We start from the raw sequence: 27,785 nt of genomic DNA, 5'->3' as shown, positions 1-27,785 counted from the left end.
CAAATGGTCCACTTGCTTATGCTACTTGGATGATATAATTGTTTTTTCACCGACGTTCGCAAGCCATCTAGAGCGACTGTCCAGTATTCTCCAAGTATTTCGCAACGCTGGTCTTCAGCTGAACTCTTCCAAATGCCGTTTCGGCCGTCGCGAAATAACTGTACTTGGTCACCTCGTTAACGCATCTGGGGTACAGCCCGATCCGGACAAAATTCGCGCATTGACTCAATTTCCCGTGCCCTCTTCTCATAAGGATGTCCGGAGCTTCCTTGGTTTGTGCTCCTATTTTCGCCGCTTCATCCGAAATTTCGCCGATATTGCGCGGCCTCTCACCGAGCTTCTTAAAAAAGACGTCCCATTTACTTGGAATTCGCCTCAGAGTGCTGCATTTTCGGCGCTCATTGCAGCCCTCACGGCTACGCCAATATTAGCCCACTTCGATCAGACTGCCCCGACAGAAGTTCGTACGGACGCGAGTGGCCACGGAATTGGTGCTGTTTTAGCTCAGCGTCAGCATGGACGTGACTGTGTCATCGCCTACGCCAGCCGCCTTTTATCCCCTGCCGAGAGGAACTATTCAATCACCGAAAGAGAGTGTCTTGCTCTTGTTTGGGCTGTCGCTAAATTTCGCCCGTACCTCTTCGGCCGCAGTTTTACTGTTGTAACTGATCACCATGCACTCTGCTGGCTTTCCTCGCTAAAGGATCCCACGGGACGTCTCGGTCGTTGGTCTCTACGCCTCCAAGAATACACCTTCTCGGTCGTGTATAAATCTGGTCACCTCCATCAAGACGCCGACTGCCTGTCACGGTATCCAGTGGATCCACCAGACGCCACAGAGAGAGCTACGGAGGCTTGCGTCTTATCAATATCAGACTTTCTTGATATCGCTTCTGAGCAACGCCACGACCCGGATTTACTTCCCATCATAGAAAGCCTGAGTTCCGCTACTCCACCCACTTCTCTGAACTTGTATTTCCTTCATGAAGGAGTTCTATACCGCCACAACATGCGCCCTAACGGCCCTGACCGCCTTCTCGTCGTGCCTTCCCATTTGCGTGTAGATGTTCTCCGACAGCTTCACGATGAACCTGCCGCTGGCCACTCGCACTTATGATCGCGTCCGGCGCCGTTTTTTCTGGCCACGCCTATATCGCTCTGTGCAAAAGTATGTTGCCAGCTGCGACCTTTGTCAACGTCGAAAACGACCAACATCGCTTCCAGCTGGCCTTCTTAACCCTATTGAGATCCCTGCTGAACCATTCTACCGCGTAGGGCTCGACCTTCTCGGGCCATTTCCCACTTCTGCATCCGGGAACAAATGGGTTGCCGTGGCGACCGACTACGCGACACGTTATGCGATCACCCGCGCTCTTCCAACGAGCTGCGCTACCGATGTCGCCGACTTTCTGCTACATGACATCATATTGCATCACGGCGCTCCTCGACAGCTCGTTACTGACCAAGGCCGATACTTTTTATCTCGCGTCGTCCAGGATATCGTACGTTCCTGTTCCACGAACCACAAGTTCACAACGGCATACCATCCACAAACTAATGGACTTACAGAGCGCCTGAATCGCACTATCACGGACATGTTGTCAATGTATGTTTCTCCAGACCACCGTGACTGGGACGCAACGTTACCCTACGTCACCTTCGCTTACAACTCCTCCAGACATGACACTGCAGGCTATTCCCCGTTCTACCTTCTTTATGGACGGGAACCCTCTCTGCCTCTTGATACACTCCTTCCCGCTGGTTCAAGCTCCCCTGTCACATACGTCCGCGATGCCATAGAGCGAGCCGACGCAGCACGACAGATTGCCCGAGAACGACTCATGCTTTCTCAAGCCTCTCAGAAAGATCGATACGATCGTCACCACCGTGAAGTTTCGTATGCACCAGGTTCTCTCGTACTCTTGTGGACCCCATGTCGTCACATCGGCCTCTCCGAAAAACTTTTATTTCGCTATGACGGACCATACAAAGTCCTTCGCAAGATCACCAACCTCACCTACGAGATACAGCGAGTCGTCGACGAAGCGCACTCAATGCCACCACCATCCACTGTTGTGCACGTCGTAAGACTGAAGCCTTATGTGTCACCCAACACTCCCCTTTCGTGACAAGCGCCGGGTCGGCGCTTTAACGCCGCGGGGTAGTGCCACAAGGCAGTAGTGGGATTGGGGCATAATGCGGTGGAGGGTCCCTGGCAAAAAGGGAAGACTACGAAGTGGATAGAGACTGGTTCCAGCCCGCCAGTGCGCCAGGCATTGTCATCGCGTGTAATCGTTGTAAATATCTGTAAATATACGTTTTCTTGTAAGAATATTTTGTGCCATCTACAGAATTTTATTACACTGCTCTTTGAAGCTTAAGACACACTGGGAAATCGTCTATTTAATATGTTGTTAGCTGTGTAATGAATAAGTATTGTTTATTTAATATGTTAGTTGTATAATGAAAAATTAGTGGGCTAACATTACAAGCACGATTCTTGCTGCCCAACTGTGCCAATGCAGCCATTACCGTGCCCAGTGCGACCATTCGACCGGGTTGGAATAGACCTTTATGGTCCTCTGCCATACACACCAGCTGGGAATGGCTAGGTTATTGTAGCGATCAACCATCTCACGAGATATGCAGAAATGGCCACTCTGCCAGTCCTCACGGCACGTCACGTTGAGTCTTTCCTGCTGCAACGTTTCGTTCTGTGTCACAGCGCTCCTTGTCAATTTCTGAGCGACCGAGGCCACGTCTTTCTCATGGATGTTATTCAAGAACTTCTTGCTGAATGCTATGTGATTCACCGTTGTACTACTAGATATCACCCACAAACAAAAAGCTTGAGCGAACGTTTCAGCCGCACTCTTGGTGACATGCTTTTTATGTATGTCGCCTCCGACCACACCAACTGGGACCTCATTCTTCCCTACGTAATGTACGCTTATAACACGGCACCCCAAGTGACTACAGGTGTTTCTATCTTCTTTTTACTCTATGGTCGAGAGCCATCATCTCCAATCGACACCATTCTCCCCTACTGACCTGACTCATCCGAGGGCACACCAGTTTCTTAAGCTGCTCGATATGCAGAAGAATGTCGGACTTTAGCTTACACCCTTACAACACAAGAACAATGGCTACAGAAATTTCGTCACGACAACGGACGGTCCCACTACCAGTTTTCACCGAACTCTTGTGTAGCTGTGGGTGCCTCCTACTGCTGCACCAGGTACCTCTACGAAGTTCATCTAAATTTGTCAGCAGGTAGCATGGACCTTGCCACGTATAGCATACTTCTGCCCTCAACTACCTCATCGAACCCCTCACACCTACTGCGAACCTGTGTTGCCGAGGTCGCAAAATTGTATTTGTGGATCATTTCAAAACGTATAGCGAAACCACTAGTCCTCGCGACACCTTAGAACCCCTACTTGGTTCAGTCTTCAGCGAGGGGGAAATATGCAATGAAGTAGTGGGTCATGCAAAGCTGTCACATCGTCAGCGCTAAGCATGAGAGGCTCAGGCAGGACGTTGCCACTGTTCTCGCTGGCTGTGCCTACGCTCATGTAGTGTCTGAAATGACAGTTTTACTTGTCAGGCTTTCCCAGTTCTTTATTATAGTTGAAATACGTTAATTTTGTGCCTTTATGTTTTGGGAGGAGGGTAGCTGACAATCTCTGGGTGCAGCCCTTACACGAGCATGTGTGTCTACCATAATCAAAAGATGATTTCCATATTTTTCTTGGCTAACCTTCAAATACAGCAAACCTCGGTGGTATGAATCTTGTAGGGTCACCAAAAATATTCGGGCGATTAGAGGTGCGAGATAGTCGTGATCAGGCACAGGTGGTGGTACTTGAGACAGCGAGGGTTGCATTGAAGCGATCTGTGCATACGAAGCGGGTTGGGGGCAAGGTGGAGCATGGTGGGTGTTTTGAAATGCTGACATTTCTTCCCTAATAATGCCACGCAGATTGCTAGAGACGGGTTGAACGGGAACGTTGTTAGAAGGAGGTACACTGTAGGCTTGCTGTTCTTGACAAACTATGGCTCGAATGATGGATCGGAGCTCCATACTGTTTGCCAGGGTTGTCTGGTTGCAGGCGATTTGACTGCAAGGTATCAAGCCACTGGCATACAGAGACGTCGTCGGAAACCGTCGGTAGGGTTGTGCGGGGCGAGGGAGTTGAAAGCGGTAGGTCCGGTACCCTTCAGAAGGTGTCGGACACGATCAGCTTCTGGCATGGTGGCGTCGATATGGCGGCAAAGTGCAAGCACATCCTCAATATAAGAAGTGTAGGACTCACCGCAATGTTGGACGTATTGTGCCAGTTTCTTCTGAGCAACTTCTGAACAGACGGTCAGTGTGCCGAAAATACGTCGGAGCTGGTCTTTGAAGGAAGACCAATCGTGGAAGTCGCTCTCATGATTTAAGAACCACGTCTTGGCAACCTGAGAGACATAAAACTGGATGCGTGCTCATTTCGATGTCTCGTTCCAGTTGTTGTAGACACCTACGTGGTCATAGTTGTTGAGCCAGTCTTTGACATCTTTGCCAGGCAGACTAGAGAAGATTGGAGGCTTCCGAGGGGGATTGTTGACCGCGCTGGGGTTGGCGGCGGGTGTTTGGGCCAGCGGATGGTTTGGTTGGGCTTGCTCTTGCGCCATGGTGCTCTGCTGGCGTAAGCGACATCCTGAATGGAGCTCCAGAAGCTGGGTTTGGATGGAGAGAGGTCGAAGAGATCGGGAAGCACCTTCCACCACTTGAAATACCACGGTTCACCTGATGCTTTTTTTTAAGCTACAGCAAGATGGCGCTGATGACGAAGAGGAACGACGCGAAGACTGATGATGGTTATTGACAGATGAGGAAGATGAAGTGTAGAGAATTCTTACCGTATCATCTAAAGTTCATACCACCAGAAAACGCGAGAAATGTGTATGTGGGGAAAAAAAGTTCACATACATTTTTATTTGTTGTTCCTCAGGGCTGCAGCAATGTCATAAACAGTTATAAATGGTTGCCAGTCATGTTTTTAGACATCGGCAAGTATACCTGTACACTCGCAAATATATGGCGAGTGCATGCGAGTGTAAGTTATGAACCAAATGCATTGTGCTCGTGACAGCTAGTATCCCCTTCCTAATCTGTGTACACTTTTATGCATAACACAAGAAAAGTACAGCCAAAGTGACCTAATTCTTTCGTTAACCACGCCTATTCAAATCGATCACCGGTGATCGACGCTTTTGGATCGTCGATATTGGCATGTTAGATTTCTTTTTCGTACACCCAGCATTTTCTAGTAGTTAGTCCAGCCACTCAACTTTTAGAATCAATTTTAATTTGCCCGTTTTGGCAACACAGTAATTTTTGACAGACTTTTGAGAGAACCAATGTGCGTGTATTATTGGAAAAGTGCAGCAGGCTGGCGAATTTGACAGAAGTGCATGCCCCTCGTGATTATGCTACAGTAACATTGAAGTTCTGTAATGAAAAGAACCTTTCCAAGCCAGATATTTAATCAAAGTGTCAGCTTCTTAATTTCACAATGTTGAGCAGTAATTATTGCCAGAAGTTTATGCCAGCTGTTCAATAGAGAGCTGTTCCTAGGAGTCAGGGAAGATTCGTTCTACAAAATATATTTACGAAGGTCCGCGGCGTGTTTAAAGTGTCGAGGCGGCCTTCTGTGACTGTATCCTGCAAGTTTGGTTTTGCCTGCATCATTATGTCAGACACAAGGTTGCATTTAGTGTCACTTGTCGCTCCTATGCTGTCGTCCCGTGCGCATGGGTACGCACCAGCGCTGCAAAATGCATGCACTGCTCGAAACTGCCTTGCAACCCCACCTGAATTGACTGAAGACTATCTTAGAGTTCGAGGATGACAGCACATCAGCTTCAAATTTTATGGAGACGATGTTTTGTGTCAGCCTGAGACATCCACATCCTTTCATGGGTATGTTTTCTTTTCGGCCTCAAGTTGTCTCCTCCACCGCAAGTGCGTAGCTGCCGAGCCTTGTGCACAATCTTATAGCTACACTGGTTAGGCGCGTGGTCCATACTTCGCTGGGACGTGGCGTGCTGGCTGCAGAGCTTCTCTTAACGGCAAGAAAGCCGCTGGAGCTCATTTTGGCCCTGACTACGGAGCAGTGCGAAACGTTTTAGAACTGCGCGCGATATTGTCCTTCTTTTTTTAATAGAATATGCGCCGAATTGCAAAGAAAAATCTTGGATGCATATATTTGAACGCCAACCTATGAGAAGTGGGGTAGCTCATGGAAAGAGGGATTATTTACTTCAGAGGATTATAGAGGGATTATTTACTTAACGGGCATCCATTTATATTGGAATACTTGGAGACTCTTACCATAACACGACAAAAGTTTACTGAGAAAAGTGTATGAGTTCACTTGTGCTTCTGAAAAACCATGCAATGCTTCACCGCATGGCACGAGCAATGAAGCAGCACCTCGGTTCTGATTTTCTTTGTCTATGTAAAGAGAAACATTTTGTACAACATTCATTATTTTTTATACTGTTCCTGGGTTATTCATGTATAAAATGTGCATTCTGAATTTTCCCTGTTTTGAATATTTTTGCATATATAGTGTTTCCGATTGTACTGTTTACCAGCTAACAACCAAAACTTACACAATTCTCACATTTTTATTCACTTTAAAATATTTTATTGCTATACAACATATAATATTTTGAAAGAGCATGTCATTGTACAAAGTTTGGTATGCTGCAAGGCTCGCTTGAGTTCTTTACAAACTGGCAAAAATGATCTTGTTGATGCATATCAAAAACAACCATTTTCGTGCGGTAACGAAAGAGCTAAGCACATAGCACGTGATAGATGAAGGCCAAAAAGTTTTAGAACCACGATCTTTCGCTCTTATTATACTTTACCGCAGTGGTGTTGGGAATGTTTTTTGGGAGATTTACAGCTGGGCCTGAACAATCTGGATGTTCGCTGAAAATTCAAGTCTCCCTTGCAGATCAGAGAGCTGCAAGGTGTGCGCGTCCCCAACAGTCGTGCATGTTGCCATTGCAAGGCCTAGCTCCTTCGCCAAAACCTTCCTCTTCCTTATTCAGTCCCCGTCCAGTTTACATAGGATGTCTGGTTTGGAGGACATGGCTTGTATCAAGATGGCAGGCCCATATAAATCCAGTATGATGATGCTGCCTTGAGCACATGTCTGCTCATTGTGGAAAGGAAAAAAAAAAAACGCACATTGTGATGCCAATGGCATCTGTAGCCTAAGCTCTAAGACGGACGTAATAAGGCGTTTTAAAAAGTCTCCGAGATTCCCGTGCACGTTCTTGGTGGCTATGACGCAGCGCACATGTTCACAGCTGCACACTAGCGTACGTTCATATTAAACGTTGCGGGGTGAAAATCTGTTCGTAACAACCTTACTTCATTACATTGCAGGCTAATCGGCCTTGGTTGGGACCACACAAAAGTTAGTAATATCACCCAGAAATCGGTACGAGCCACGAACTTATCACCGAAGTTCTACTGTAGTTACTTTTTGTATTTTTCTTTCAGGACACTGTTGCAGTGTGTTTTTTTTCATTTGTTATTGTGAGGTTTTTGACCAGATAAAATTTTTGGTATGCAGGTGTATGTCACATCCGACTGGCGGTTCAACACCCTGGCTGAGTTGGTGCACCATCATTCACTGCATGCTGATGGCCTTATCACTCAGCTGCTCTACCCGGCACCTAAGCGCAACAAGCCAGCAGTGTTTGCACTCAGTCCAGAGCCGGATGAATGGGAGATTGACAGAACCGACATAGTCATGAAGCATAGGCTTGGTGGTGGTCAATACGGGGATGTGTATGAAGCTCTCTGGAAGCGTTACAACCTTACAGTGGCGGTTAAGACACTCAAGGAGGACACCATGGCTCTCAAGGACTTCCTGGAAGAAGCGGCCATCATGAAAGAAATGAAGCACCCTAATCTTGTGCAATTGATTGGTAAGCACTGATAACCGATTCAGCAAATCGCAACTGTTTATAGCTCATGGATGCTGTTGGCATCTGGATGTTCTATATAATTCTTGTGTGCCCCTGCACCCACTTCCCTTGCACCCACTGAACACAACCTCAGTGGTTTATAATAATGAAGTATACTCGCAGTCTACTCACATTCGATTCACCCAGAAATCGCATAAGGAAAAGTGAACTTGCCCTTGAGTTTTGCAATCAAAAAAGTGTGATGGAACATGCAAAAAAAAAAACATCATTCAGAGAATGTAAGCTTATTCACAGTAAATGTCCGTGCCCTTACATAACATTCACAGCACTTGATATGGGCATATCACATTTCATTAACTTGATGAAACCATTGGGATCAATTCGAATATTCAGGTGGTTCATTTAAAGAAGGAACAAAAACAAGGTATGCACATGCAAAGAAGCCTTCCTTGTTTCAATAACATTTCAACCATTTTGAATGGTACAGCCACCCGTTTCTTTAATTGCCATGAGGGAATGGGGAGTATGCTGCAAGTGAGCATTATATGACAGGGCCACGTTGTAAACAGGCAGTGGGAAACGCATGCCCACAAAGCGTGCTCAGCTTGGTCCGTCATCTGCTTGGTGTTTCTTTTTAACAATGTCATCCCATATTAGTGCACAAGGAGGCAGCATTAGTTACCAAAGGGGTTCATTGTATTTTGGGTTCTGAACATGAATATCACAGCAAGCAGGGGAAATGTGTGGGTGAGGCGGTGCAGTCGAATTGTTAAGCAGCATTAAGTGTTGGCATTCACAAGAGCATTTTTTGTATGTGCATACGTAAGTTGGTGTGGACTACTTGTGCTGTTTGAATTATCTGTGAATTTGAATGAAGAGTTTCTTATTTATTGTGAATATACTCTATAGTGGAAGAGTAGGAATTATTTGTAAATTTGAACGAAGAGATTCCTACTTGTTAGGATTATACTCTATAGTGAAAGAGTAGGGATTATCTGTGCATTTGAACGAAGAGACTCCTACTTATTGGGATTATATTCTATAGTGAAAGAGTAGGGATTATCTGTGCATTTGAGAAGAGATTCCTATTGGGATTATACTGTATAGTGGAAGAGTAGGGATTATCTGTGGATTTGAACGAAGAGATTCCTACTTATTATGATTATACTCTATAATGGAATAGTAGGGATTATCTATGCATTTGAACGAAGAGATTTCTACTTATTGGAATTATACTCTATAGTGGAAGAGTAGGGATTATCTGTGCATTTGAACGAAGAGATTCCTACTTATTGTGGTTATACTCTATAGTGGAAGAGTAGGGATTATTTGTGCATTTGAATGTAGAGATTTCTACTTATTGGGATTATACTCTATAGTGGAAGTGTAGGGATTATCTCTGCATTTGAACGAAGAGATTCCTACTTATTGTTATTATGCTTTATAGTGTAAGAGTAGGGATTTATCTGTGAATTTTAATGAAGAGATTCCTACTTATTAGGATTTTACTCTATGGTAAAAGAGTAGGGATTATCTGTGAATTGGAACGTAGAGATTCCTATTTATTGTGATTATATTCTATGGTGGAAGAGTAGGGATAATCTGTGAATTTTAACAAAGAGATTTCAACTTATTGGGGTTATACTCTATAGTTAAAGAGTAGGGATGTTTGTGCACAAACCTCTGCAGCTTACGTCACCTCCCTTATTTTTTTCAATAATTGTCCTACAGGGGTGTGCACACGAGAGCCACCCTTCTACATCATCACAGAGTTCATGGCCCATGGGAACCTCTTGGAGTACCTACGCAACTGCTCACGAGAAGAAATTACAGCTGTAGTTCTAATGTACATGGCAACTCAAATTGCTTCAGCGATGTCTTACCTGGAAGCCCGAAGTTTCATTCATCGGGATTTGGCAGCACGTAACTGCCTTGTAGGAGACTGTCACCTTGTGAAAGTAAGTTCCTTATTTGTTTTTGTGTGTTTGTTTGCTAAAATAGTTCAGGATAGAGCTGTGTGAATAGAAAAATTATGGGTTCAAAGCAAATTCGAATATTACAGTTAGAGTATGAATGGAATGGAGTATTTTTCAAATTCTTCGAAGTGAAATTACAGCTAAAAAGTTGTAGAGGATGCCTAAGCATATTTTTATAAGATAGGAATATAAAGCATTTCTTATGGCTATGTTGGTGAAGCACTGGAGGGGTGCTGCTAAGTGGGGTTTTCTAGTTAACTTATAAAGAATGAGGCAATGCAGTGGCTGAATTGTCTATTTTACTTGAATTTGGTACAACCAAAATAGAGTTGATAACACTTGACACTTGAGAGGAAAAGACTTCTTTCTCAACCTCTCCTCCTCCAACTTCTGTGGAGGCCCAACTGATGTAGTGAACAAGGGCGCGCTCGCTTGAAGGCGTTTGTGGCAGTTGTTCGAGTAAGAGAGCGCGCATTTTTTCTGCGCACATTTTTGTGGATGCCAACGAGTGCGTGCTTTCTCAAATCTAGGCAAGTAATGCTTTCGCATGTACAGTGAACTCTGTTGAGATGAATTCTTGATTACGACAGACAACTCGGGAATGTTTGTTTAGTTTCCCATGAACTCAATGCAAAAAAAATTTGCTTAATTAAGACAAACCACGTAACATGCCTCTTCTGTTAAGACGAACTCTCACAGCAATCAACAACGACGCGAATTCAGTGCAACGAACATTAGAGTCTTGACGTAGGCATTCAGGCGAACAAGGTAAAGTTAAGTTCCCCAACAAGAGTACAGTGCATAACAGAACAACACGAGAGCTTCGCTTGAGGCTAGAGGAGAAAAAAAATGAAAGTGAAAACAGAAACAAAGATTGTGCATTTTAATCACATGAAACTGATACCACATATGCAGCACTAGCACTCTCACCAGAGAAGGCATATGCAGTGTCATCGCCGTCACAGAATGGTGCCTGAGCACATATTTTGGTCAGTTTGTGCTGTTTTGCATAGGGCCTGCGTGCATCGTATCTGTTCACAATGAAATGCAGTGAATTCTGATGCGCCACTTTCGTTATGAAAGCGCACGACAAAGGAAGGTCATTTTGCACACTAAATATGGCTGTGTTGTCTTTTTTTGTGTGCCCGAGGCTAGTGAGCGTGAGTAGCGTAAACGGAGATCTTCAGCTGCACCCTGTTCAGGAAAAGTTACTGCAGGCTGAAAACAAGAGAATATCCAAACCTCAAAGAAAAGCTTGCAGACTTTTATTAGCAACTTGGCGTAAATTGGCTTTGCCAAGGTAATGGTATGCAATGCAGGCACATCCAAAAGTGATACCAAAGCCAGTAAAACAGACTCTCAGAAGGTGAAGAACCAGAAGAATAAGTTTCCGATTCTTTGAAGTAAAATTGAGCTTGTCTCTGCCTTTTCATCTTTTTCTAATCGTGAATACAGGATCGTGATACAGATTTGTTGTTAAAATGTGGTAGAAATTTATTGATGAGCATATTTACAATCGACTCTTCTTAAGTGGAACTCGAAGGGGATCTATAAAACTGTTCCATTTATCACAAGTTTCATATAAGCAAAGTACACTTATTTAGTGAATCAGAAATTTTATTCGAATTGCACTAACCTCACCTTACTCATGAGTATGAGTAGAAAAAAAATAGTGAAGGGTGGTTTGTTTGGCAAGCTTGAGTTTTGTCACAAGGTTTGCACCCATGCCTGACAATCTAGCCAGAAATTTTGGCTAAGCCTCATGCTCAAAATAGTGCTTCAAAAGTTCAACAGCCTCTTTAGCTGATCGGTCTGGTGGCACCAATGCACTGGCAATATTGTCATCACAATCACTGCTGGAAGGTTGATCCTCATTTTGCACTTCGGCAATCATTTCCTCAACAGTCTCCTCATGACAGGTACGAACATTTTCATCAATTGATTCGTAGTCCTGCAGCGTGAAAGGGGCAGAGGGCACGACCTCACTGAGTACTGCCTCGATGTCGGCATCAGCAGGGCTTTTTTCTTCATGAGGTACTGCTTCTTGCACTTGAAAGCCAGCATGATGAAAGCATCTGTGTATTATTGTTGCCTTCACTTGCTCCCAGGCACGAGCCAAAATGTGGATGGCTGCTAATAAATCTATGCTGTAGGATTTCCCGCTGTCTGCACAAAGCAGCATTAGATGGAGCAATTGTCTGTGGTAATGAACTTTGTTCTGAATAACACCTTGATCTATCAGCTGGATCACTGCCGTTGCATTGGCTGGCAAGAACTCCAGAGTGATGGCTTGGAGTTTTTCAACCTTACCGTGGGCACGGCAATCATCCACAATGAAGACAACCTTCCTGCCCTGCCTCGTAAATCTTGCGTCTTCCTCCCGTAGCCAGTTTTTGAAAATGGCCATGGTCATCCATGCTCTTCCGTTCACATGGTACGCAACGGGAAGGTGTCAAACGGCTTTGAAACAACGTGGGTGTCCTGATTTTCCTATTACCAACAGCTTCAATTTCTCATCTCCTGCCATGTTTGCACCCACCAGCACAGTGATGCGATCTTTACTGCATTTTCCTCTACTATAGGCTTCGCCTTTGAAGGTGAGAGTCTTTGATGGAAGCGCCTTATAAAAAAGACCTATCTCGTCGATGTTGAAGATGTCTCGTGGCTCAAAGCTCATCAAAATTTCCTTAAGGGGAGACTCTGGTGTTCTAAAAAAATTTTCTGTTTATTATCATATACAAATGAAATTTTCAGGCAATGTATCTTTTAATAAAATGTTCAGGCAATGTATTTTTTAACCTGCTGTGAAGATATATGCAATCCATTTTCTTTTATCTCAAGTAGTTTTAGAGATATTGAATAAATAATGAATAGTTGGATTGCCCAATTATTCTGCAATTTAATCATTAAGTATCCTTGAACACTTTATATGGACATAGTCTAGAATAATTAAGGATCACAACTATACTATCACTGTAATTTTAGCTCTAATTTTATAAACGTTATTGCCATATGTAATATAATGGTTGGGAACATGAGAATTTTCATGAGATTTATCAGCACATAAAAAATTTTCTCTTGACTAAATATAAATTTTAGTAGTCTTAATGTGTATAGGAACTCGTAAGCTGTCAATTGCAACAAGAATCGTTGAAATCTGATCACTAGATCAAAAGATACTGTGGGCAACAGTATAGCACATAGGCAAAAAACTGATTTTGAGAAAACACAAAAAGAAGTTTGAAGACTATATATAGGTTTAATTCTTGCCAAAAAAGCAACAGATGGGAGTCCTTTTTGCTCTAGAAGCCACCAGGCTTATAATCACCATCACTCTCTTACACGCCTCTTCTTCAGGGCATTCTTGAAGTCTTCTGCTCTGGCATGCTTTTTGTCACATGCCGCTAGCCGCTGCTGGTCCTTTTCCAGAGATCTTTCAACATCTGTGTTGCCTTGGTTCAAATGCAGCTCCTTCGAAATGGCCTCAGAAGCACGTTTCTTTCCAGCATTGAACCGAACAACCGCTTCCGCAACAGCAGTTTCGACTGTGAAGAGCAAGGCGTGCTTGGTTTTCGGTACAAGCGACCAGATCACTGAATGGAGGCTCTCATTCGAGTTTTGAGTTTTGCCTATTTGGCAGCGCTCCAACAGCTTTCGATCTGAGAGGCGAGTGTACACTGGAAGGAGCGCTTCTGCAACATATTCCGGGAGGTTGTACCGATGCTTAGGAGGAGCCTGCTGCCTTGCCACTGCCTTGTTGTGGGCACACCATGAGTCTTCTCCCTTTGGGCACCGTGAATATTGTGGCTTTGCATCAGTAGAAGTCACATGATAGTAAGGGGCAAAGACAGCATTCTCCATCTCATCGATGTTTCCCTGGTGTGCCTTGAGTGCCCAACCATAATAATTTGTAAGCTTCGTTACAAGCTCAGCAGTGAGCTTTCCTTTGCCACCGAGGCTTGGCCGACCTTCCCCCTTGCTCTTCTGCAGGAGGTGTCTCAGTGCAGCACCCATCCTTTTATGTACAGTCAAACCTCTTTAATACGTACCCGCTTAATATGTAACTGCGGTTTATACGTAGTAGCGAGGAATCCCCCGCCCTATCTCCATTGAACCCCATGTATTGGCTGACCGCTTAAGCCGTAGTCGCTTGTGGTGTTATGTACGGTTAGTACGTACTATTTTCGTTCTCTTTATCCATGCACAGGCCGAAAATCGGCAAAATTTCGTGCGCACAGACGGTCGATACACTCCATGTGGCGATCGGACAACAACCACCAGCGATAGTGACGTCACAACATGGCCACGATGACGTATTTTTTGCGCGTACGTCTGTTGCCGATCCCATTGTGCAAGAGCATGGCCTTCAAGATCGGTTTTTGGTAACCTAGGAATTCTCGATTGCTGGTCCCGGTAGGGGGTGCAAATTCGCTGTCGCTTTCAATCCAAGCCAAGTACGTATTCTCAACGGCTCCACAGCGTCGAGCCAGGCTGAGCTCGTTTCTTTATTCGGTCGTTAGTCCTCACTTTCCCGCAGTGTTGGTCGTGGCGGCGGTGTGGTGGTGTTGCGTTACTTACGTTCTTGTGCGGCGTGTTGTGTTTTTTTTTTTTTGTTGTTTTTTTTATTCTTGTGTTGTGCGCGAGTGGTGCGATTAAATTCGCACACTAAAACTTCTTACTATGCCGAAGTACCACGTCTTGAGCGTAAAGGAAAAACTTGAAATCATTCGCACTATTGAAAATGGGGCCAAGAAATCTGCGGTAGCCCGCGATAAGAACTTGCCGCTGACTACTGTATGCGGAATTTGGAACGCTCGCGAAAAGTTGACGGGAGGCACAGACAGCGATTTGAAGAGGTGCCGCATGAGAGACTCAGCTTATCCCGAAGTGGAAAAGGCCCTGCTTCTCTGGCTGAAGAAGGCGCGGAGCATGAACCTGCCGGTTAGCGGACCCCTTCTGACCGAAAAAGCCCTAACTTTCGCAGATCAGCTGAACTGCCCCGGTTTTGCCTGCAGCAACGGCTGGTTGTCGCGGTTTAAAGCCCGCTACGGCATCGTGGGGAAGGTTGTTTGTGGTGAGGCTGCTGCAGCAGACAAAGAAGGCGCTGTTGAATGGCAGGACACCGTTTTGCAGGAAGCCTTGACAGCCTACGATGCCGCCGACATTTTTAATTTTGATGAGTCGGCACTTTTTTATTGCCTTCTTCCAAATAGGACATTGGCATTTAAAAATGAGACGTGCACCGGCGGGAAACACGCCAAAAATCGCATATCGGTCGCTTTTGGCGTAAATATGACCGGTAGTGAGAAGCTGCCACTGATGGTCATTGGCAAGTATGGAAACCCGCGGTGCTTCAAAGGCGCTCGGCTGCCATCCGGTGTTGTTTACAAGCACAACAAAAAAGCCTGGATGACAGCCCAGCTGTTCGAGGAGTACGTGCGCCAGCTGGACCGCCGTTTTGCTGCCAAGAAAAGGAGCATTTTGATAGTGCTTGACAATGCGTCGGCGCATGTCGATGTGGGTAACCTGTCGGCTATTAAGCTGTTGTTTTTGCCGCCCAACACGACAGCGCTCGCCCAGCCCCTCGATCAGGGCATCATCCGCTCTGTCAAACAGATTTACCGCAAAAATCTTTTGCGGCGGATGTTGATCGCCATGGAGAGTGCCAAAACGTACAGTATAGACCTCCTGGGTGCTATACACCTGCTTGCACACTCATGGATGCAGGTGCAGCCTGCAACGATACGGAACTGTTTCGCGCGAGCACAATTCAAGATGCCAGAAGAAGGCAACGACGAGAACATGGAGGATAACGAGGATGGTGAGGACACCGAAGACTGCGAGAGCCTCCTTGTTGAGGTGCTCGAGCGGCAAGGAGAGGGAGTCGACAAGTTCAACTTCGGCACTTTCCGAGATGTGGACGGAGACGTCCTTACATCCCCGGACTTTTCCGACAGCGACATTGTTGCCGCCATCGCACCTCGTCCCGATTCAAGCGAAAGTGAGGAGGAGGGCGATGTCGAAGTGGACGACGGCCCCTCGTTATCCGAAGCTGCGCGTGCTGTGACTGTGATGCGAGCCTTCGCCGAGAAGCGTGGCCTAATGGACCGGCTGGCTCGCGGCCTCACCGACTTCGAAGATGCCGTCGTCGAGGCAAGGCCACCACGGCGGCAAGTGAAGATCACAGATTTTTTTGCTGCCTGTCCATAAATAAAGCTGGCGTGCCGGCGTGTGTGCGCGCGCGTGTTTGTGAGGATTGTGGCCTTCTTTTCTGACCGGTAAGTAGCCGCTAAACTGGCACTGACGGTTAATTCGTACATCGCTTAATGCGTACCAAAACGTCATTCCCGGCCAACTACGGTCTAACGAGGTTTCACTGTATATGATTTACGCAATCCTCCTTTTCGATAGCCATGAAGCCATACACTTGCTCCTCCTGAAGGCTGTTGAAAGCGCGGCTATCGCCATCGCACAACATCGTTGTGTAGCGGAATCGATGCTTTTCGAGGGACCGGCGAAACAGAATTTTGGCAGCCTCCACCTCCATCTGGCCAGGCTTGCTCGAAGAGTTTTTTTGGCACTTGTGCCGAGCTCGCCACTCACTGTATCGAGGGTCGTCGTCCTTGGGGCCAATCTCGCAACCCAAACAGAAGTTCGAGAGAACTTTGAAGTCCAACACATAGCCCGAAAACAGTTCTATTACAGTTCCCACACAAATGTGTGACAAGTGGCCACGAGTGAGCCAAGTCCCGTCGAAGAAAACTGCGATTTGCCGGGGTTCCCGAAATTCAGTTCAGAATAGATGGCCTTCACAGCTGTTGCTCACTCGCTCATGATACCCGCGGATGCGTTCATCGCGGCAGGGTTCATCTTGGTTTTGACATAGTCTTGGTACGTTTTGTTGTGCATTCCACGACGAGACACATTCAGGGCCGAAAAAATGTCGTTTAGCACGATCTGCCCATTGCCCGTGCTCATAACTGCACGAGCCGCAAGCACATTTACTTCGAAAGGGTTGCAGGTCGCATTCCCCCCTGCTCTCGGCGAGCTCCATCCGGTGCTGACATCTCCGCAGACGGCACAGTTCACCACTATTCTAACTGCCAATCCGTACTCACGGTCGCCCCGTGAAACGTTCAATGGGCCAGAGCAGAATTCGCATTTCGTGCACCGAAGCAGTTGGTTCAGCAGCGGTAGGCTTGGCAGCGTCAACTCGGTGCCGGACCCCGCCGCTTCCGGGGAATCTCCGATAAGCGACCGCTTTCGGCGGGTAGCTGATAACGAAGACAGCGTCTGTCGTTGCTCTTCCGCACGATGCTCAATTGCCACTTTTTCCGCTTCTGTCACGAAATGCGTATCGACGCGCGTTGTCCTCGTGTCGTCGGCCACAGGCATCGCTTGCGCGGCTGCAGCTTCGGTGGATATCGAACACTCGCTGGCGCATGTCGCGGAGCTCGTCGCCGTCGATTCACTCGACGCTGCTTCAGGTATCCGAGACCGACACTTGTGTTTTTTGCCGTAGGCATGAGCTGTCGCGAATTTGCGTCGCCCGCCAGCCATCGTCGCGTCCGAACAATTTGTGACAAGGAGTCGTGCATTGTTGCACACAGTCGGGCAGACGAAATTTTCGGTTGTCCAATCGGAGAGCAGGATTTGCCCCACGTGGTATAAACGCGCCAATGCCGTGCGAGCATTCCTTCCTTTTCGGTGGCGTGTAGCTCCATAGTCGCCAGACTTAGAGTTGTTTTCTCGCTAAAACCGGATTGCTGAAGAATTTAGCTTTCGAATGATTCCAAAATGGCCGTGCTGCGGCTAACGGTTACCGCAGACGACGGCATTGAAATTGCCCGTTTTTGGGGAGGCGTTTTCGAGCGAGAGTGATCATGAAGATCTCTTTAGAACGTAATAACAAAATAAATTCTCATCGGAACGCGTTAATATTCCAAATAGATTCTTTTGGACGTCGAGATTTCGAAAAAAAAATATTTTGAAAAATTGATTCTTTGGTAATTTTTTGCTCTAAAAGACCCGTGTCTCCCCTTAAGCCGCCCCTGTTGCCAGTCGGTACAAATGTGCCTGTTGATAGCAGCACTCTCACCTGAGATTGCTTTGAAGACTAGGCCATGGCGTGTTTTGAAGCGCTTGAGCCATCCATCCCTTAAGACAAAGTTCTCAACACCCATTTGCATGACGATCTCTCGAGCTTTCTGCTCGAGAGTGGGTCCGCTTATGGGCAAATTGGAACTCTGTGCACACTTGAACCACAGAAAAATAACTTTTTCTAGTTGTTCATGAGGTGTCGTCTGCATCCGTTTAGATGTAAAGGTCTTATTCTTTAAAGCGCCTTCAATCTTTTCTCTGACTTTGTAGAACCGCGACAGCGTCGATTTCGGGATATATTTTCTCGCCACCTCCGTCTTGGGCACGCCGCTTCGGTCGAGCTCCTGAAGAATTTGCAGCTTTTTTTCAAGCTAGAGTGCATGATGCGGTCCCTTCCTTTCCATTGGGCTGAAATAACATCGTGATCTACCTCACTTAGCTGCACAAATAGGCCTAACACACAAATGACTCGCCGACATGGCTCCCACAGCTACGACAAGCGAGAATGGCTACTGGATTGGCTTGCGTCGAGGTGTTGCCATGGTTGCGAGACTACCTTTGACCTGAGCGACTCTATGCAGTGTTTAAGAGTTTGTGCCGTTTAACTGTAGGTGACCAATAAGCACTGTTTCAATTAACCGATGAGCTTTACTATGCAACACATAGAAATCCAGCCATATGAGCCCGTTTAGTTTCGTTAATGAGGCATTTTCAATTAAGCGAGTTTTGCTTATTGGGAGTCCACTGTATTATGAAGTCGCAAAATTGAGTACTCGTTAGATTAGGGTAAATACTCTACTTGGAAGCTAGTTTTTACCAAGCTCAGCCAAATAATTGCTTTTGCTTGTTAATTTCCTTCCCATTGTAAGTGTACTCCATTCAGTGTTTTCAAGCAACATATTTGGGTGTACTTGGCATGTTAGCATTTGGTTTTAGGGGGCACTTCTGATCAGGACAAACTCCTGATAAGATGAACAAATGATCCTGGTCCCTTCAAGTTCGTCATAAAGGGAGTGTACTGTAAATGGAGTGCAAAACATGGTCAAAAAAGAAACACACAGTTTGTGCACGTTCTTGAGGAGCTTGAAAACCCTTCGATTTAAAGAATACATTTTCAAAACCATTGAAGGTCCTGAAAATGCATTCTGTCCTTGAGAACCCTTGAATGTTGGCACCAGTGAAGTCTAAATGTCCGCTGTGTGACCTGCTTTCAGTGGTAAATTAGTATCAATGCAGCGAACTTTTCATTTCAATAATAATACTGTGTGATTTAGCATGTGCCAGGTTTGTTCATGCTTGTCCTGTTGTTTATTTCGCCCAACCGCGTTGGTCTAGTGGCTAAGGTACTCGGCTGCTCATCAGCAGGTCACGGCATCGAATCCCGGCTGCGGCGGCTGAATTTTCGTTGGAGGCAGAAATGCTGTAGGCTAGCATGCTCATATTTGGGTGCACATTAAAGAACCGCAGGTGGTCGAAATTTCCGGAGCTTTCGACTACGGCATCTTTCATAATGATATAGTAGTTTTAGGATGTTGAACTCCACAAATCAATCAATCAATCAAGTTTTGTTTCTCTACTTTCATGGCGAAAAAGAAATCTTAAGATCGTAGTTAAACTTGAAGTAGGTCAAAATTTTTTTTAACCAGCACATAGTGGTTACTAAAAAATGAAAAATGCTCATTGTCTAGAGTCCCCATGAAATTGCACCTGGCTGCTTGCCATTTCATTTTGCATGAGGGGTTCACTAAAGCCACATGCTCAAAATAATGTTGATTGTCAAGCTTCCATGACAGAAAAAACCATCTTAAAAAAACTTATCTTTTTCGCATAGATGAACTTTCACTTATATCTTTAAAGTGCATTTTTCTCAAGATCCATTTTAGGGCAACTTCTGAAGTTTGGACATTAAATTTTGGTACCTTTAATAGCCCGATCAGGATGAAATTTGCAAGTATCTCCTTTAAAAATGCAAGTATCTCCTTTAAAACTTGACATTGCTTGTATAATTATTACAAACTTAAAGTAAGCAATGAGTGTGGGCTTAGGATTTAAAAGTTTATTACATGACAATTTTTTTTACCATCACAATGTTTTTTTTCTTCAGGGAATGTGGAGCAATATGAGCCATTAATGGCTCAAAACCATAAATGTGTAGTGGCATAAAAAGTTTGTCTAAAACAAACTATATTTTACACATTGTCATGGCACAAAATTAGAACTGTGCAAGTTACTATAAAATTATTTACGTATTTGAAATCAGCATATAAGCTTATATATACAGCAAAAATTTCGTTGCCCTAGGCTACAGAGAACAGTCGAACCCCTTTATAAGAGACAAATGGATATAAGAGACACCAGTATGCCAACAGCAAAATACGGGGAATGGGAAAACGCATATGAGCTCCTCTGCCTATTAGAGACATCTTGCATAAAAGACAAGAATTGCTGCCTAGAGCGTGTCTCTTAAAGAGGGGTTTAACTGTAATGCAACTTTTTTTCTGAATAGCATATCTCCTTTTAAGGGGGCAGACTGCTTTTAGACATTTTTTGTTTATTTCTTCAGTGATCTTGATCAAACTGCACAGAATTATGCAGTTTTTTCTGCTGATTTCAAATGTTTAATTAGTTTTTCTGTAACTCATCTTATTCCTGAGATAATTTAAGTTCACCCCCCTATTGTTTAAGGCCGCCACAGAAAAAAGTTCTTAATTAAAAGTGATATTTAAAATATCCTAACATAGACTAATGGCTATAGATTGAAATAATGCAAGTTTTTTGTTTTTAAGCCTTTTTTATTATTTTACAGCAAAATGAACTATCCATTTTCAAAAGCAGTTGGAACTGTGTTAAAATTTTGATGAGTACTTAATCAAAAAGGCTTGTTCTCTAAATTCTGCTCCCATACTTGCACCCTACACACATACAGGTTTCCATTGCGAAAAGAATTATTGTTGTACCTGCCCTAGCTGCAGAGATATTGAGGCCTCAAAATCGAACAGTTGTAAATTTACTTTTTGAGAAAAATGGAAAAAAACTGAAAACACACAGCTTCTTCAAAAAGCAACAATCATGGTGTGCATGTTTTGCAATCGTCATAAAAGTGCTCATAAATTCGTAGCAGAGCTTCTAACACAGGTGCCGGCAAATTACAAAGAGGCCTCGAAGTTGGTTCCCCATTTTTTTGCAGGTTCTGCATGCTAACAGCACCAAGAATCTGGACAGTTAGAATGACATTACAAAAAATTACCACTTCCTGGTGTGTAAAAATTTGCAGAGCGATAGCAAAATACTTGCAGATGCCAAATATGTCAATTTTAAAAAATGATTTTTTTTTTGTCACTTTTTGGTCCCAAAGAGCAGTCTGCCCCCTTAAGTACAGTGTGAGCAGATGCTGCACTTCGTATTTGAGTGCTTGTTATTTAAGTGCCTTTGATACCTTCTTTCTGGTATGTCCCTGTCTATTGTGTGCACTACAAAGAAGTTTTGAACATGGAACACTAGTTCAGTTTCTATTGAAAGGTTACAATGTGTTTTCTTGGGCGGTCCCCTAGAGTGGGTATGTGCTGCAGTTTACAAAATACAAACAAACCTTTGTATGTACTCTGGGCCACGAAGGCTGCTAATGTGTAGCGTTTCAATGAACCACCTTCATGGATGTTGCTGACATTAAAAAAAAAGAAAGAAAAAAACTGGCTGATTTTGTATCTCAAATTTTTAGAAAAAAGTTCAACCTATGTTCCACTTCTTATAGTAAGGAGCACATTAGGGAATTCGCAGGCATAAATGGAATTAAGTAAACTCCTATTAAATGAAACTCTCTTAACTAAAATTGCTGCTTAAATGGAACCACTGCCCCCAATACGTTTGGTTTGGAACGTGAATGTTATATCCTGTTTATCTCTCAGTAAACAAAACCTCTTAAAGAAAACACATTCTCCTGGTCCCTTCGGGTTTTGTTTGAAAGGAGTCTACTGTAGCTTCTGCAGGACATAGTAAACTGGAGTTCATAAGAAAAAGCCTTTGTCCTGCTGTACTCGTGAAATATGCTGATGGCAATGATGGAAATCATGTGGGTATTCTGTAATAAAACTGGCTCGCAACACTTGTGCTTGAACTGATCTATAGCGGCGGCAGAAATTCTTGACGCACTATCAGATTTGGCTCTATTCTTTGTACATAACGAGCACGCATTGTTGCAAAATGAACAGTGTTGATATGAAGGGGTGTGTGCCATAATTAAGGTGGTCACCCTGCATTCACGTGATTTTGAACCAAGGCTTCTTGATAGAGTGGTAAGAATGTAGGAAGTTTTGACATTGCCCATTCATTGGTCTCGGTGAAGGGCAAGTGGAGTACCACTCTGGGCAATGCCTGAGGCTTTGGTGGCAAGCTGTAGTGACAGAATGTGGATTATAGCTTTGTTTGCACTCCTTTTGACTTTCCGCATGTCATACAGTTGCTGTAACTGTGATCAGGACTTTCTTAGTGCGACATCAAACTGTAAATGCTGTCACCGGCCCTTTGGTTCAATAAAATTGATTTTTCTCCTTTTGTTGTTGAAGCACTTTTTTTTGGTGCTCTCTTTGGACATCTCTTGTTCCGTCTCCCATAATATATATATATATATATATATATATATATATATATATATATCCACTTGCAAAAAAATATATATGTATATCCATTTGCATTTGCTTCACTTTACTTTAGAGAATTTAATGTAGCACTGTTTGATCTAAAATAAGTAAATGGCCAATTTAGCTGCCTTTGTTATATTGCTATTTTACAGTACCTTTTTCCTGAGAGCTTGGAGCATTAAAAATGCTGTCTGTGAAACTTGTTTATTTGCCTTTTTTTGATTGCCAAAGCAGGTAATAGTAACAAATGAGCAGCGCATTCTCATTACATGTAGCAGTGCCATTTCTAATGCATGCATGTTACATTCTGCATTTTCAGGTTGCCGATTTTGGTCTTGCCCGGCTGATGAGAGATGACACATACACTGCTCACGCAGGCGCTAAATTTCCTATAAAGTGGACTGCTCCTGAAGGCCTTGCCTACAACAAATTTTCTACTAAGTCAGATGTTTGGGGTAAGCTAACAGTTTGCTTTGATTTTCTGGACTGCCTTTGCAAGCATACTTACCTTGCTGATGAAATACACAGAATGATTTTTGCTTGATAGCCATTTGTTAAAACTTTAATGGGGTGGAGTAGCATTTGTTCAAATTATGATAAGTTATTTGTGGAGTTCCTGGGTTTGATGAAATGCAGTTTGAAAACTCCTGTTTGAGATAACTGTGTTAAAATTTTTAATTACGCTTTTCTTGCTTTTTTACATCTTTCAACCTCAGCTGTTCTTTATTGAAGCATTCAATAATGGAAAGATCATCCGATTCCACATAACAGCTATTTGATTTAGTTACCTTGAACTTGTGAGCTTTTGGATTAGGAGCTTGTGCGAGTCTGCATTCTTCCTGCTCTGGCCCCTCACCCAACTATCATCACTTGTGATTGTGCAGCTTTTGGCATCCTGCTGTGGGAGATCGCTACTTACGGGATGTCACCCTATCCTGGGGTGGACCTAACAGACGTTTACCACATGCTTGAGTCTGGCTATAGAATGGAGTGTCCTCCTGGTTGCCCAGCCAGAGTGTATGAGCTCATGCGTCAGTGTAAGTGTTGTTTTGCAAGGCTTTTGATTTTTTGCATTGTGTTAGGGACATATTTATTGTTTCAGTCGTGAATTCGGAGCTCTAAATGTTCAAAGCACATGTAGCAACTTGGCCAGCTAGTAATGGGTGAGCCTGTTACTTGTCCTTTTTGTGTCTCTGAACTTCCAACAATGCTTTCATAGTATGGTCATCAAACGGAGAATTGTTGAGATGAAAAATGGAGGAGGTATTCTTCCCGGTGCCTGGTGTAGCTCTTAGCTTTTATTGCGCTGCACCAAGTTGCTGAGAGTATGCAGCCTGGAGGCGACGCCACTCGTGGGGACAGTAGCAAAGGCGAGTGAGAAATTTTTGCTTCCCGAATTTACTCGTGTAATGGACGCACTCGCATAATAAACGCACAGCCAACTTCAGTCCTCAAAATCTGGATTTTTTTTTTCTCCTGCGCAATAAACTCATCCCTAAATTCGTCCGCTGCAGTTCCGCTAACCGACCTCTGGTACCTCCTTGCGTGTTGGATCTCTTTCATTTTTTATTATTAAGCTGACCCCCTTCGGCCAGCTCGGCTCACTCCCTCTTCCCCTTCGCCCACTGCCGTGCGCCGTATTGTTATTCTTTCTATCTATGCACGCCACATCCTGTCTTTTTTTATTATTTGTGCGCCACAGCAGGGTTCATAAACGGTGCGAGTGTAAAGACATGGCAGCGGATAAGACCGGGGAGACCGAAAGGCAGGCTCTGAGACCACGGAACTTACGGAAACCAGTGAGAACGATGGCGACGAGCGCGTAGACGACGCGTTTTGCAAGTTGTCGTCCCGCTTCCCGGCAGCAGTTATACACAGTGTCTGCGGACGGTTTCAATGAGGTGGACTGCAATGTCCAGGCCATGGTGAGCCTTGCTGACAAGGACATAGTAGCTGCGGTAACAGGGACTCACCCAGGCTAACAGCTCATGTGACGCGGAGGATCGCCCTGACGAGGGGCTGGCTACACGCACGTACTCCGCCGCTGAAGTGGCGGCAGTGTTCAGTGTCATTCGTCGTTGTATCAGCCACATGGAGGGAACCGGACTGTCGCACCTGGACAGCCCTGATAAGATCGCGACTAGTGTATTCAACTTCATTTCAAAAACGAAGAAGCAGGCCAAGATAAGCGATTTTTTTCATGCGCATGAATCAATCTGTTGCGGCGTGTGCGGAATTATTTGTCATTCTTGAATGCGCCCATTGTAGGTGATGATCCGCTACAGGTAAGCTCTCGGGGCCTGCATTTCTTTATGTCGAATTTTTTATATGTCAAACTAATTTGCTATCCTCTTCGAGTTTGACATATTCGTTTTCGACTGTATTTTGGTATTAAAGTAAGCTTTGAGGAACTCATCATATGACAGGCCTGTAGCCCAGAGAGTGTCTCAAGGTCCTGTCACACACCCCCCCCCCCCCCACAAATTTCAGATGGAGGGGGGTGTTTTAGGAAGAATAGATTAAGATAATACGTGTTTTTCAAGGTTTGCAACAAATAGAGCCCTCCCTGAAAAAAAAATTCCTGGCTAGGAGCCTGTCTCATAGCTAACTTTGGAGTTGCACAGTTGGAGTAGTACTGTACGATTATCCTAAATATCAGTTAATCCAAGAAGGGGTGGGAGAATGAGAAAATAGCTTTGTTTCATGCCGAAATAACATACCAGACCACAATTAAACTGAGCTGTTATCTCTGATGGTTCCCTATTTTTGTGCTGTTTTTAAAAATTTAGAAGATGTAGTACCGTGTGCACATGTTGACTCTTGAGTAGTAAAGATAATGATAGGTAACAGAATTCTTTTTGCGCTATGATATTGGACTAGCCAGCATGTTACGCTTGGTTTTCTTGTACAAAATTTGTAAGCACAGAACAGTTTTCAGATTCCTCAGGTTTGACACTCCATTCAATATTTGCCTTTGTCTTCATGATTTGATTTAATTTAGAATGGGCCATTTAGTACCTCCACAGTTCAAGAGGCTTCTGGAATATAGTTCTTAGAAAGTGCTGGTTTTTTGTTTTTTATGTTGAGACAAAAATATAGTAGACTGTTGTTAATTACACTCTGAAGGTGCCAGGAAAATATATTCCGTTTAAGGAGCTGTGGTAGGGTAAACAAGCTGTCTTAGTATCAGTTCGATATCTGTGGAACTGTTCCATATTTTACTTTGAAACTTTCTATGTGCAGTAAGAAAGCTTGTGGCCGTCACTTTGTATAATTTTTGCCACGTATAACTTTTCTTACTTTTAGTATTTGAGCAACAAATCTAAGAATCTGGTGTAAATGCAGTGTGCTTTCTTTCAGGAATAAGGAATAATATAATGGTGAAATTTTGCGTGCTAATTCCACTTGATAGTGGCATCAATCTCTAGCTAAAGGAATGAATTTCTACCTTACAAAAAAATATATTACCCTCACTTGTCACGTTCCATTTGACAAACTTTCTCGTTTATCTTTTTTTCGTTGTTACAACAAATTTTTTTTCTTAAATTGTACGTTCAGACTGTTTAGAAGGGATTTATATATAATTGAGAAAATTTCAGTGCAGTTGTTTGCATAATTTTCCAGAAAAGGTAAATAGAGTTTCATCATTTACAATAAGCTGATTGTGAAAAAGCTGCGCTGTTACTTTTAAAAACACGTGTGGAAAGTGCTTGCAAGATACGGTGATGACTATATTACGAAGTCATTCGTAGTGGGTCAATTTGCATTCAGAGCTTATGAAAATGGAAAGAAATTAACATATATTTAAGTGATATACACTCAAGCCTCATTATAGAGAAGTCACATCTGCACCCGCTGCGGTGGTCTAGTGGCTAAGCTACTCGGCTGCCAACCTGCAGGTCGTGAGATCAAATCCCGGCGGCTGCGGCTGCATTTTAAATGGAGGCAAAAATGCTGTAGGCCCGTGTGCTCAGATTTGGGTGTACGTTAAAGAACCTCAGGTGGTCGAAATTTTCGGAGCCCTCCACTACGGTGTCTCGCATAATCATATGGTGGTTTTTGGACGTTAAACCCCACATATCAATCAATCATTATCAGAAGTCGCACCTGCCATGAAAATACTTCGTTATATGTGGAAATTCGTTTCAAGCAATTATTTATAACACTGTACCTATCACAAAGCTATTTTTCACTTTATTGTAAATTATAATTCGTTATATCGAGATTCGAGTGTAGTCATATTTGTTACCAAATATATATGCACGCAGAAACAATGACTGAAAACTGCGTGTGAACAAACCGTCCCAAATGTCGGAAGGCACAACTTTTAGCATCATGTCATAATTGCTTTGAGCACTACTATGCTCTCAGCAATGCACAGTCATGCTCCACAGTGTATGTATTATCTTTTATTTATGAAATGTAAAAATAGCTTTTTTTGGTCGATTTATCCTATTATAGCCTCTTGAAGGGAAGCTGAAAAGGTTTTAGAATACAATAAGTTATCGTTATGAGCAAGGCCCGACATTATTGTTGATGACGTAATTTGTTTCGCGGTTGTTTCTTTAGAATACACAGAAGCAAAGTGCGTTGCTCCACCCACTCGAATGCACCAAAATTTTTGTGTGGGCACAGAAACCTGCGTCATCTTCCGAGTCCTTACTTCCTTGGCTTCCTTGAAAGCAAATCTGTATGTCCTTGTGGCTTCGTGCCACAATCGGGTGGTTATCTATTTTACCTTTTTTAACCCTTCTGCCACCTTGCAAGTCTCCGCAGAACTCATTTGCATTACTAGTGTCCTTGTGCTTCGAGCTGTTGATGAATTTGGCCTCGTGCTGCGAATCGCTAGCTTCCTGGTTAGCTCAGTTGGTAGAGCGACAGCCCCAGAAAGGTGTTAGTCCTAGCTTCAATCACCGGACCAGGATGAATTTTTTCAGCAACGAAAGCCTTTTTCTTTAGGATAAATTCGTACGGATTTTGTTGTCGCTTCATGCCACAAAATGGTGGTTGCCTTTTTTTCCCTTTCGTAGCCCTCTTTCTTTGAAGTAACTTTTTACTTCTTGTTTTCAGTATG

General features: G+C 44.0%; 1 protein-coding gene across 2 annotated transcripts in view; it reads left to right on the top strand.

Moving 5' to 3' along the window:
• Abl (tyrosine-protein kinase Abl) overlaps positions 1-27,785 on the top strand; it is an 88,189-nt gene that overhangs the window by 27,086 nt on the left and 33,318 nt on the right. For both annotated transcript variants that reach the window (XM_037435970.2, XM_075878748.1), the window contains exons 4-7: positions 7,641-7,998; positions 9,730-9,956; positions 23,031-23,166; positions 23,596-23,748. In XM_037435970.2, the coding sequence (XP_037291867.1) occupies positions 7,641-7,998; positions 9,730-9,956; positions 23,031-23,166; positions 23,596-23,748 (874 nt within the window). The remainder of the gene's footprint in view (positions 1-7,640; positions 7,999-9,729; positions 9,957-23,030; positions 23,167-23,595; positions 23,749-27,785) is intronic.

This window comes from Rhipicephalus microplus, chromosome X, assembly GCF_043290135.1.
Source record: "Rhipicephalus microplus isolate Deutch F79 chromosome X, USDA_Rmic, whole genome shotgun sequence".
In the NCBI taxonomy this organism is placed as follows: Eukaryota; Metazoa; Arthropoda; class Arachnida; order Ixodida; family Ixodidae; genus Rhipicephalus; species Rhipicephalus microplus.
Note: the sequence above shows the minus strand (reverse complement) of the source record. Positions and strands in the feature narration are given on the sequence as shown.